This window comes from Corapipo altera, unplaced genomic scaffold, assembly GCF_003945725.1.
Source record: "Corapipo altera isolate COAL_440 unplaced genomic scaffold, ASM394572v1 67, whole genome shotgun sequence".
Taxonomy (NCBI): Eukaryota; Metazoa; Chordata; class Aves; order Passeriformes; family Pipridae; genus Corapipo; species Corapipo altera.
In genome coordinates, this window is record NW_020884906.1 from 7,737,597 (window position 1) to 7,748,826 (window position 11,230).

The following is an 11,230-nucleotide window of genomic DNA, read 5'->3' on the forward strand; positions in this document are numbered from 1 at the left end:
TGATGATGGCTTCCGAGCACCAAATGCCAGCCTCCAAGCAGCAGCAAGCCAGCTCCAAGGTCAGTGTGAGACTTCCCGGCCCCCTCACTGGGGGTCCAAACCATCCCCTGGAACACCCCTGGAAGCAGCTGAGCAGCCACGATATGCCCCTCACCAGCACCCCCAGCACTCCTGGCTGGTGCAAAGTGTGTCTGGCTGAGGTGCTGAGCTGTTTGCAGTGGGACTAGGGGATGGGGAATGGGATTTTTCTGTCATCTCACAGCCCCAGTGCAGGTGGAGTGAGTGGGAATGGATCAACTGTTGATCCCCCCCCGCAGATGCAGCAGATCTGCCCCCTGCCCGCTGCTCCCTGAGATCTGTGCTGAGCTGGCGGCGCTGGGGCTGCCCTTGAGCCATCCCAGTGTGTTCCGGGTGTCTGGCTCGCTCTGTCCCTCCACTAGCCATGGTTCTCCAGCCACAGCCTGGATCCCTCAGTGTGACCATGGGCATCCCTCTGCCACAGGCACCGGGGCACTGGGATGGTGCCAGCAGGGACTCGTGGACGTTCAGGAGTGAGAGCTGCATCCTCAGAAGGATGGGAGCGTGTGCTTGTGCTTGCAGGCTCCTTAAAAGCCTCTGGAATGCAGTTTGGGGGGGCAGTATGATGTCTGGGCTGCAGCAAACGTGCTGACCTGGTGGCCTGAGAAAGTGTGTGCCCCCTGCAGCGGTGGCAGGGGTGGGGGTGACCCCTTCTCTGAGGTGCTGCTTTCTTCCAGATTGCCATCTTCGAGCAGGAGAACTTCCAGGGCCGCTGCCATGAGCTCAGCGGGGCCTGCCCCAACCTGAAGGAAGCCGGCGTGGACAAAGTGGGCTCCATCCTGGTGCACTCCGGACCGTACGTGTGGGGGGCTGGGGACCACGGGGGGATGTGGGAGGGAGGCAGGGGCTGGGGGAGGAGGGATCTCCCTGCTGCTGGCACCTGTGTCGTACCCAGGGTTTCATGTGGCAAACATCACTGAGCTGCTCACCCAGCTCACCCCAGTGGGTACCCAGTGCCAGTAGGTGAGCAGGGGGTGACAGTGGGTGACAGAGTCCCCTGGACAGGCTGGTATCCCCCAACCCTGTTCAGTGGCAGGGGGACCAGATAAGTGTGGGCATGGGCACAGATCGTGATGTTACTCCCAGCTTGGTTTCCTTTCCTTCGCGTACAGGGACAGGCGAGACTGGCACACCCTCGGTGCCCTCTCCCCACCTGCTAAACCTGCATGTGCTCCCCAGGCCATGGGCTTTGGGCAAGGGGGAACCCCTGGAAAGCACCTGGGGGGTTCCCTGCCTGTGCCCTGCAGCCGGCAGCACTGCTCCCAGGTACAACAGGGCAGCTGCAGAGCACCCTGGTAGGAGCCCAGCCCCATCTGGAACACGTGGGTGATCCCGTTCTTCTGTGGGTCCCCAGGGACCATGGATGTGTGGCCACCACATCAGAGCATCCACTCTGGAAAGTCCTGTAGTTCCGCTGCCAGCAGAGACATGTGGGATGGCTGGAGACATCACAGCCCTGCCTGCTCCCCCCTGGCACCTCCCGGGCACCGCGGTGCTCCTTTCCGTTTCCAACAGGGATCAGGGGACGTGGCTGGGGGCTCAGCCCCGGGGCGCTCGCCAGGGTCTGTGCCAGGCGCCGGTCCCCGCCCCGCTGCCCCATCTGAAGCGCGTCCCCTGCTCTCTTCCAGCTGGGTGGGCTACGAGCAGGCAAGCTGCAAAGGGGAGCAGTTTGTGTTTGAGAAGGGGGAGTACCCCCGCTGGGACTCCTGGACCAACAGCCGGAGAAGCGACAGCATCACTTCCCTGAGACCCATCAAAGTGGTGAGAGCACCCAGACAGCCACTACCCACCCGCCAGACCAAGGTCTGCAGCCAGAAGTCTTCCCCAGCCTTCTCCCGCCCTCCCCAGCCCCGCGGGCGGAGGGGCACCCCCTCCTGCGCACCCTCGCCCCAGCCCTCGGGGCCCGGGGAGCCGTGGGGGGGGTCGGAGGGGGCGCGGGGACGGGGGCACTGGCAGGTGACCCCAGAGCGGAGGACGTCTGCTGGTAAGTCTGGCAGTGCCCGCGCAGGTGCCGGCTCTCTGAGCTGGATGGAGGGATGCGGAGCACCCCCGGCATCGGTGGGAGCGGCGGCACATGGTGCCGGCCCTGGCCTCGGTTTCCCCATAGCCCTGGGCTCTGCCCCCCCTGCCCAGTCCCGGGGGCCGGCAGCCGCTGACCCCCGTCTCTGCTCTCCCGGCTGCAGGACAGCCAGGAGCACAAGATCGTGCTGTATGAAAACCCCAGCTTCACGGGCAAGAAGATCGAAATCATAGACGACGATGTGCCCAGCTTCCACGCACACGGCTACCAGGAGAAGGTCTCATCCGTGCGGGTGCAGAGCGGCACGTGAGTACCGGGGCCGGGGGGGGGGGTCCCGGGCGATGCCAGGGCTGGACAGCCCCGGCCGTGCCGTGCCGGGCAATGTTCAGCGTGTGTGTGACCCCCCTGCTTGCCTTGGCAGGTGGGTGGGATACCAGTACCCTGGCTACCGGGGCTACCAGTACCTGTTTGAAAAGGGGGACTACAAGGACAGCTCAGATTTCGGCGCTCAGCACCCCCAGATCCAGTCGGTCAGGCGCATCCGGGACATGCAGTGGCACCAGCGTGGCGCTTACCACCCCACCAACTAGAGCCCCCGGCCCGTGCCGGGGTGCGGGGAGCGGACCAAGCGTTCCCCCGGCCGCCGCTGTGCCCCCGCGGCCTCGCCTCCCGCCTCCCCCCGTGTGATGCACGCGCTGCCGAAGCAACTCAATAAAGCTTGGAATTTCAAAGTCCCAGCTCTGCCCCTTCATTCTCGGGGCTGCAAAGGGACCCCCGGTGTTGCGGTGCCTTTCCTGACCCCGTGCTCCTGGGTGGGGAGGGGGGCCCGTCTCCGCACCCTCGATGCTCTCAGTGCCACCGTCGCTGCCGGCCCACCAAAGTGCCCGGGGAAAGGGAGGTGACCTGGGGCTCAGCGGGAGGGACGGGAGGTGCTCGCCCCCTGCAGACCGGGGGGTCTGGCCCCCGCGCGGTGGCTCCGGGACTCAGCCCTGTCCCGGGGTGCACAACCAGGGGTGGGGGTCGCATCCTGCTGCGGCCGGCAAAGGTGTCCAAGGAGCACCGCGGTGACTGGGAGGATGCCACGACGGTTGCGAGGGGGAGCGTTTGCCCTCTCGGTCAGAGCACCTCCGAGTCAAATAATTGCTTTAGTTATTAGGCACTGGAAGCTTTAATTAGGAATAATGCTTTAATTTAGCAGTCACGGAGCTAAAGGATGATTTAATTATCGTGTCTTAAGTCGAGCAAAGGAAGTGGAGGAAGGCAGCCGCACTTGCTTGTCCGAGGGCTCCGTGGGGTGGCAGGGGCAGGTGCCGGAGGTGGTGGCGGAGGTGGCCGGGCTCGGTCCCCTCCGGCAGCAGGATGTGGCCGTGGCAGCCGCTGTGTGTCACTGCAGCTGTGTGTGGGCAACAGGGGGCCGGGGCTGCACAGGTGATGGAAACCTGACCGGGGCACCCCGGGCATTGCGTGCCTCCTGCCGCTCTCCTCTCTCGTGCACCGCAGCGCCTGGTTCCGCTGCTTTGGTGTGAAAACCAGCAAAACTGGGAACCCCAGGGAGTCACAGATGCACAACATCACCCTCAACAGCTCCCACGCCCAGCCGCCCCGGCGGAGGGGGGGTTTGCTCCCTTAAACCTCCGCATTCCAGAGGCTTTTCCCTGTGATCCGGATGAGCGAGCCCGCGGGCGACCAGCCCAGTTCACCACTCGCCAAACGCTGCTGTGAAATGTCAGCTCCTCGGCGAGGCGGGCTTTGGCAGCCGCCGCGCCGCTTCCCTGCCGAAAGCTGTGCCTTTCCTTCCACGGGGGGAATTCAGGATCATCGCAGACGTGAACATTGATGCTGAAAAACGGGGTTTTAGCGGCAGCAGCGACAGACTCCCCGCGGTGCTGCTGAGGGGAGAGCTCTGCCTGAGGCTGCGTGTTGGTGGGAAACGGCGGCTTCTGGGGAAGCAAACTGCGGAAACCAGCAGCGAGGTGGGGAGGAGGGACCCCCCCCAGGAATCACAGATTCCCAGCCATGGAATTCCAGATGGGTTTGGATTGGAGGGGACTTTAAAGCTCGTCTCGTTCCACCGCCTGCCATGGGCAGGGTCATCTTCCACTAGTCCAGGTTGCCCCAAGCTCCGTCCAACCTGGCAGCCGGGGACCAGGGCAGTCTCTGCGGGAACACGGAGCCCGGCTGCGAGCAGGGTGGGGGGTCCTGGGGGAAAAGTACTGAAAGCAGAAGTGGAAAATGTGAATAAGCCCAGGGAGGTCATATGGGGCCTGGCGGGGGGGGGGGGGGGGGAAATTCCTCATCTGGTGGCTGGGTGCACCCAGGTGGGTGCCCTCGGGTCACCTCGAGGCAGCTTTAGCTCTGCCGAGGAGGGTTTTTCCGTCCCTGGCTCTGGGGAAAATATGCTGGAAATTTATTTTTTTTTTTTAAATTTTATTCAAAAGCAGAAGATCGCCTCCATCCCACGCACGCTGCAGAGCTGCCATCTGGCTCACTGCTACCCCGCCTCAGCAGCTCGGAGCCCCCGGCCCCCCCAGCCGGTGTCCCTGTCCCTTCCCTCCCCCTGGCCATCGCCCCTCGCTGCCGGCGCCGGGGCTGTGATATTTCGGCGGTCCCACGGCGCTGTGGCGGGTGGGTGGTTTTGCCGCCGTGCCAGTAGTCGGCAGAGCGAAAGCTGTTCTCCAGGCTAGTGAAAGGATTTTTTCACCCAGCAAATAGGATGGGGAGGCTCAGACCTCATCGCCACTGGTCGTGCTGGTTCCAGCCTCCCGGATGGCCGGTTCCTCCGCTACCCACGGTGGCTGGGTCGGGCAGTGGGACCCCCGGGACCCACGGCAGGTGAATCCCCAGCAGAGCGAGGGCCTGCCTGCAGGGGAAGAGCAGCGATTTGCCATGGAGTAATTAATGTGAAGGTAAAAATAATGCCAACCCTGGCTAAATCACATCCGAGGTTGAGGTGCCTTTTCCTTCCTATTTTCTTATCCAACTTCAGCATCACCTGTTGTCTGTCCTTGGAAGGTGCCTCGGTGGGGACCGTGGCTCACGCGGGGTGGCCTGGCTGGCAAGGAGGAGGCAAAGGCAATGAGGAGATGAAGATGTGGGCTTCCACTGGCTTTGCTTTGCTTTTGCCGGCAGCAGCCCAGGAAATCCCGCCTAGAGACACCCCAGGTTGGGGAATCATGGGCTAAAAATCAACAGTTGTAAAAAATATGAAATGCTTATTCTTAGGCACAGTGGGAGCAGCTTGATCTCACCTGCAGCCTGGTTACTTTGTGTACTGAATGTGCCCTGCCAGCTGTGAGGGCTTTACTGCGGGTTTCATGGATTTTTATGTGGAAATTATTGTTATGTTTAATCCTCCAGCTTCTGGAGCCACGTGATTACATGAGGTTCTGAGCTTCAGTTTTTTTCTTCTTTACATTAAATTGAGCCTCCAGCCTCCTGTTTGTGCCTTCACGCACAGACACAGCCACAGACACTAAAGGCTTAAGGAAGGAAGGAAAACCAAGCAGGAACCCAGCATGTATTATTAAAGCCTTGTGGTTTTCAGGGCAGAATTGTGATTTATCGATGCTCAGCTTTGGCATGTTGAAAACTAATCTCTGCTCTGATTAATGCAAGAGCTGAGGCAGGAGTGAAATATCCGGGGAGAGAGGAGCTTCAGCGGGGGACACAGAGCTCTGGCTGTCCCCAGGAACAGGCAGGAGCAGGGCCGAGCAGGATGCTGAGCTCCCCATTGCTGCTGCACCTCGTTTCCCTCTTTTCTGATTAGAGAAAACATCTGGGGAGAAAAAGCAGGTGCTGCAAGTGAGCGGCTCTGCTGGGCAGGGAGGACCTGCTGGGCAGTGGGTCTCCGCCGGTGGCCAGGGGAGGATGGAGGGGCTGGGGGGGGGCACCAGGAACTGGCACCGTGCCACGAGCAGAACCTCTGCTTATAGCCACCAGTTTTAACACTCAGATGTGAATGGGGAGTGGGGAGGGTCAGGAAATTTTTCCATTTCGGGCTGTGAATGCTGCAGCCAAACCCCAGGATTAGCAGTGGAAAGGGAATCAGCCGGGACTGGTGGCTGCTGGGCGCTGGCTCAGGACCCTCTGGCATCGCTGGGCCAGTGCCAGCCCAGAGTGCGGCTTCGCCCGCCTCACAGGGGCCGTGCAGGGCAGCGGGGGAGAGCTCTGGGTTATGAGCAGAGGCAGCACCAACCCTGTCCAGCAACTGGTAAAACAAATGATCCCCTCGTGGTCCCTGGGCTCTGCGGCCAGGGCTGATGGATGCTCTCTTCCGGAATGCCAGGCTCCCATTTGCTTTCTGCTCTCTGTTTTTGTTCCTAACATCAGTGCAACGAGGGAGAAAAAGGAAGGAATGAAAGCTCTACAGCTCCTTTCAGACAGTAAAAGAAATCCCGTCCAGTTGAAAAACTAATTAAGAAACATCACTTCTTCAAAGGCCAGAATTGGAAACAGCCGCGTGGAGACATAATGGGATTAACGTGGATCAGGGGATTACAGGCGGCCAGGACAGCGACGCTGCGGCCCCACACATCACCACTGGCCCTCGATGGTGGAACAGGACAAAACCAAAACGCTTCAATAAGATGAAAAGCCAAAGGGATGTGCTGGAAATAACGAGTCAGCCGCGGTGAGGGTGAGGAGCTGGGCAGCCCCCGGCCCCCGGCACAGTGGCCGCAGCCGCCTGGGTGCTGTGGGACGGGGCTTCACATCCGACGCCTTTCCCCAAATACATGGAAAAAAGCAAATGTTGCCTTTCCCTCCGGGCGAGAGGCCAGGGCAGCCCCGATTGCTTCCTTGTCCCGCCGCAGCCGGTAATTAACCCTCAGCAATGGTCACCGGTGACGGCGTGACCCCTCCACCGAGCCCACACACCCGGCCGGGGTCACCGCCGGTGCCACGGGATGGAGAACAGCAGCTCGAGGTGGGGCAGTGGAACAGGAGCAGCCGTGAAATCCTTTGAGGCTGTAAAGCCAGCAGCAGGGACTCGCTGTCAGTGTCAAAGGAATATTGTCCCTGCTGGAAACCCCTGGGCAGCACAAGTGCCAATTAGGAAACATCTGTTCCTCCTGGTCCAGGCGGGCTGTGAGCGAGAGCATGGCAACGTAATGGGATTAAAATATATCACCGGATTAGGGCAGTGCTGCGCAGATCAGCGGCCATGGATGTTCTTAGGAAATCGGGGAAAAAAGGAAAAGCAAATTTGTCTCTTCAATATGGACATGTTTCTTTTTTACTTGTACCTTATGTACTGGTGCCAGACCTTCTCTCTGCGCTGTTCAGTTCAACTAAAAAGACAGCCTGAGCTGAGTTTAAGCAATTTTAGATGAAATGGCTACGTGAGCAGCTGGTCCCTCTGGTCCTCACTGCTGCCACTGTGGCTGTGGCTGCAGGACAGGAAAAGCGGCCTTACCTGGGTTCCTGGGTATAATACAGTGCCTGTCACCTCTGTACATGTTGGAAGGTGTGTAGTGAGCTGGATTTGGTCCCTTTGGCAGAGCTTTGGGGTCCAGTGGTGGTGGGAGGCTGCAGGAGCGGGGCTGTGTCTGGAGCATCCCTTTGAGCAGCAGCACAAGGTTCTTCCCCTCAGGCTGTGTCCTCTGCTCATAACACGAGGCCTACAGAAAAACCCTGAGCAAAGCATCAGGAAAGATGCTCAAGGTAGGGAGAGAAAAATGATCAGAGCAAGAGAGAGACCTGCATCATACCCCACGGCCCCTGCTCACAGCGTGCAGCCCACCCGCCCCTTCCTGCACATGGGGCCACCCTGGGATCCCCCATTGCTCGCACCCTGGGCACAGCTCGGCTGGTTTGGGGGTTCCCATCCCTCCTACCACCCCACCCAAGAGTTCTACCAGCCATGGGGCACCGCAGCCCCGCAGACAATAGGGACATTCTTCAGGAAACCAAACCAATAACGCGGAGAGCCGCCCGCTATTTTGGGACTTCATGTGCTCTAAGGCAAATGTCATTGGTGTGTAGCATCCATTTAGGGAGCCGCGTAATGAAGTCGTGCATCATGAGGAGGGACCTGCTCGCTTAGCAACCTTCTCTGCGTGTGACGTCTTCCCCTGCAGGACGGGATTGCTCCTTCGCCAGCCCAAGCACAAAATGCCGCTCACAGCTGCTGTAAGAGGGGCTTTGAACTCAAAGACTCTGTAGCCCCCACCAGCACCAAATTCCTGAGGTGGGCTTGTGCCCCCGGTCAGAGCCCAGGCAGCCTCTGTGCTGTGAGGGGTTTGGGTGCTGCGAGCCCCTGACCTACACCCGTAACTGTGTGCGCTGCCTTCCCAACAGAGCCCTCGGCTCCCTCAGGGGTGGAAGAAGCTGGGGTACTGTGATGGGGGTACCCATCACAGAGCCCTTTCATTTTGAGGGCTGAACGGGACAGCTGCCACCTCAGTTCCCATGGAGAGCTTCCTCACTGCCGTCCATGCCGCTGCAGATTTTGGATGTGTCTCACGGGGAGGCGAGTGGGTGCAGGGGTTCACTGGGTGTACTGGGCATACTGGGTGCTCCGATGCTCTGTGTGCATTGGGTGTTCTGGTGTGCTGGATGTACTGGGTGCTCTGGGGAGTCTGGGTTTGCTGGACACTCTAGGTTTTCTGAGTGCTCTGGGCACAGGCTGGCAGCAGGATGAGGACAGGGAGAGAGAGGATGGCTGTATCGCACAGGGGGAATGTCTGTCCTGGCTCTCTCCAGGTTTCCGGATGATAAGCAATTACGGGAGAGATTTACAGCAGATTAAGTCAGAAAGCAAAGTCCATTATCTGCCCAGATGAGCTCCAAAGGTAGAGGCCGTGTGGAATGAGAAATGGGGCACTTTAACCGTTACCATCCCTCGGGGCACCGACCTGGGCTCCGAAGGACAATGGCTCTGCTCCTGCAGGGAGGGTGGCTGCTGCCATCCACACGCTGCCATTCCCTTCCCACAGTAACGGCATTTTGGTGCCTGAATTTGCTCTGATTCCCTTATGGAATGTATGTTGCTTCTAGGGGATCTGCTACTCCCTTCCATTGGAGGTGCCTCTTCCAAGCCCCCAGGGTCAAGCTGAGTTGCAGATGCTAAATCCATGGGAATGCATTTTAGCAGAAAGATGCTTTTGAGGTCACTGAGGGTTTATTGACTGTGCTTTTTGATGTGTAAATCTCTCTGTGCATTGTCCCTGTTCCCCCGAGCAGGCTGTCCTGGGGGACCTGCAGCCACCCGGGTGGACGTGCCCACTGACCCACTCATGGACAGCCCCGTGGCCACTCCCATGCGCCTCGGGGAGTGGCCTCACTGGAACCACGTTCCCTCAGCTGTGAAATGAAGGTAATTTACTGGTGTGCTTTACAAGGGCACTGAGAGAGAAGATTAATTGTTTGGCATATGGGACTGCAGATAGGATGGGTTATGATCCTGCAGATCCTTCTGTTCTGCTGTTTCCCTGTGCAACGGGAGCACGGCTCTGCTCCACAGTGACCACGGGCTCCTTTCCCCCACGACCTTTCCCCCAGCCTCACTCCAGACCAGACAGCCATGGATTTGGGTGCTGGCACAAGGGCAGATCCAGAACCCTAGGGATGGCACAACTGGTGGCCCTGGTGACCTCAAGCCTGACATGCAAAGGGCAGCCCAGTCCCAGCATCTGCGTGTGGGGTGATGACGCAGCTGAGGCACCGGCTGCCACACGACCCTTTGGTGTTGGGATTAAACTTGACACTTAGAGCCCGAAAATCTGCTTAAGGGAAAGCTGGCATAAATCTGAGTGTCGCCAGGACGTGCGTTGCGGACTGGGGTCAGACCCCTCCCTGCACCCTGGATAATCTCAGGCTGGTGCCTGTGGCCGGTGTCCCCACAGCTGGCACAGTGGGACACCCCTCTGCACACCCCACAGTCCCCAGGAGAAAACTTCTGGTGTGGGATGATGCCAGGGGCCTGCAGATGGGCAGCAGCTATCCCTGCCGTGGCCAGGCCCTGGCCCTTCCCTGTGGGAGGGGTGTCCCTGGTGGCTTTGCCCCCTCAGTCCCTGGGGATGCAGGACCAGAGCTCCACCACACTCCTGCTCCCTGCTGGCTCCTTCCTGATGCAGATGCTTTCCTGAGAATCGCCTTGCCCTGTCACCAGCTCCCGTCCCTTGGCATTCCTGCAGGAGCTGTGTCCCAGCTTTGCTGGCCCATCACCTTGCTGGGGTGCTCTTTCCACTCCCTCTGTGACAGTCCTGGGGGTGTTAGCTGCAGCATCAGGAATTCTGGGGGGGAGGCAGTACCCTTGCCTGTGCTGGTGGCTCTCGGGTGCAGCACAGCTCCTCTGGGACCTTGGGACAGCAAAATGAGTTGTCACTGTCATCTCCCACTGAACTCGAGCAGGCAGTAATGAAGGCTGCTGAGCACACACTTCTTCCTAAATTACCTTATTTATTCAGGGAATCAGATGCCGCAGTCTTTCATGGCTTCTTATGAGGCTCGGATCTTGTGGGATGCGAGGCTATTAATAGGAGCCAATCTTTCCCCTTCTTCTTCTCCAGGCTAAAGGCAGAAGAATTCAAACAAGGGCCCTTTTGATGTGACAGAAGTCCAAATAAACTCCACGCCATTTTCATCTCAAGCTGGCAGCACATTCCCATGTTTCTGGTGGGGTTTCCCTGGGTGAGGGCTGGACCCACAGCACCTGGGTGCCCTGGAACCGGGCGCCTGAGGTGGAGAAGCAGTCTGTGGTGCCCCTTCCAGTGACACAGCCCTCATCTGTGGAGACATCAGGTGCCCAGAGCCAGCACAGAGACCAGACGGGTGAGACTGGATCCAGGTGAATGATCAGCCAGGGCAGCAAATGCCAATTTGCGTGTAAACAGACTGAGCACAAAAAGCCAGGGAAGAGAAATAACTAGAAAGCATTTACCACATAACAGACTTGTTTCCAAGGAGCAGATTTTGAAGGTTTCCCGCAGGCAGCCTCGCTGGCGCTCTAGGGGAATTTCAGTCCCACACCCTCCAGCTTCTGACCCGCTCCCACCGTGGTGGGTTTGGCACCTCCCCTGCCAGAACGAGCCCTGCACTATCCCAGAGCTGACCATGTCCTGATCCACTTCTGTGATGGGCAGTGAAAATCCCGGGAGAGCAGGGCTCTCGTTTTCAGCACTGCACGATTTA

The 11,230-nt window shown here is 59.3% G+C and overlaps 1 protein-coding gene and 1 long non-coding RNA gene across 4 annotated transcripts; both read left to right on the forward strand.

Moving 5' to 3' along the window:
• CRYBB2 (crystallin beta B2) lies at window positions 1-2,824 on the forward strand. Of its 2 annotated transcripts, none has more exons than XM_027652261.1 (5): window positions 1-59; window positions 756-874; window positions 1,707-1,881; window positions 2,262-2,404; window positions 2,520-2,824. In XM_027652261.1, exons 1-5 carry the CDS (start codon window positions 3-5, stop codon window positions 2,686-2,688), a joined length of 663 nt encoding a protein of 220 aa, XP_027508062.1. In that variant the 5' UTR covers window positions 1-2; the 3' UTR covers window positions 2,689-2,824. The 2 variants fall into 2 exon arrangements, with proteins under 2 accessions (XP_027508062.1, XP_027508063.1); XM_027652262.1 differs by having other exon boundaries at window positions 6-59; window positions 1,707-1,839; window positions 2,520-2,798.
• Window positions 2,825-8,193: 5,369 nt separating this feature from the next.
• Window positions 8,194-10,688, forward strand: LOC113951357. Of its 2 annotated transcripts, XR_003529118.1 has the most exons (4): window positions 8,194-8,285; window positions 8,396-8,571; window positions 9,281-9,413; window positions 10,609-10,688. It is a non-coding gene; the product is annotated as an uncharacterized LOC113951357 (long non-coding RNA). The 2 variants fall into 2 exon arrangements; XR_003529117.1 differs by having other exon boundaries at window positions 8,204-8,571.
• The last annotated feature ends 542 nt before the right edge of the window (window positions 10,689-11,230 follow it).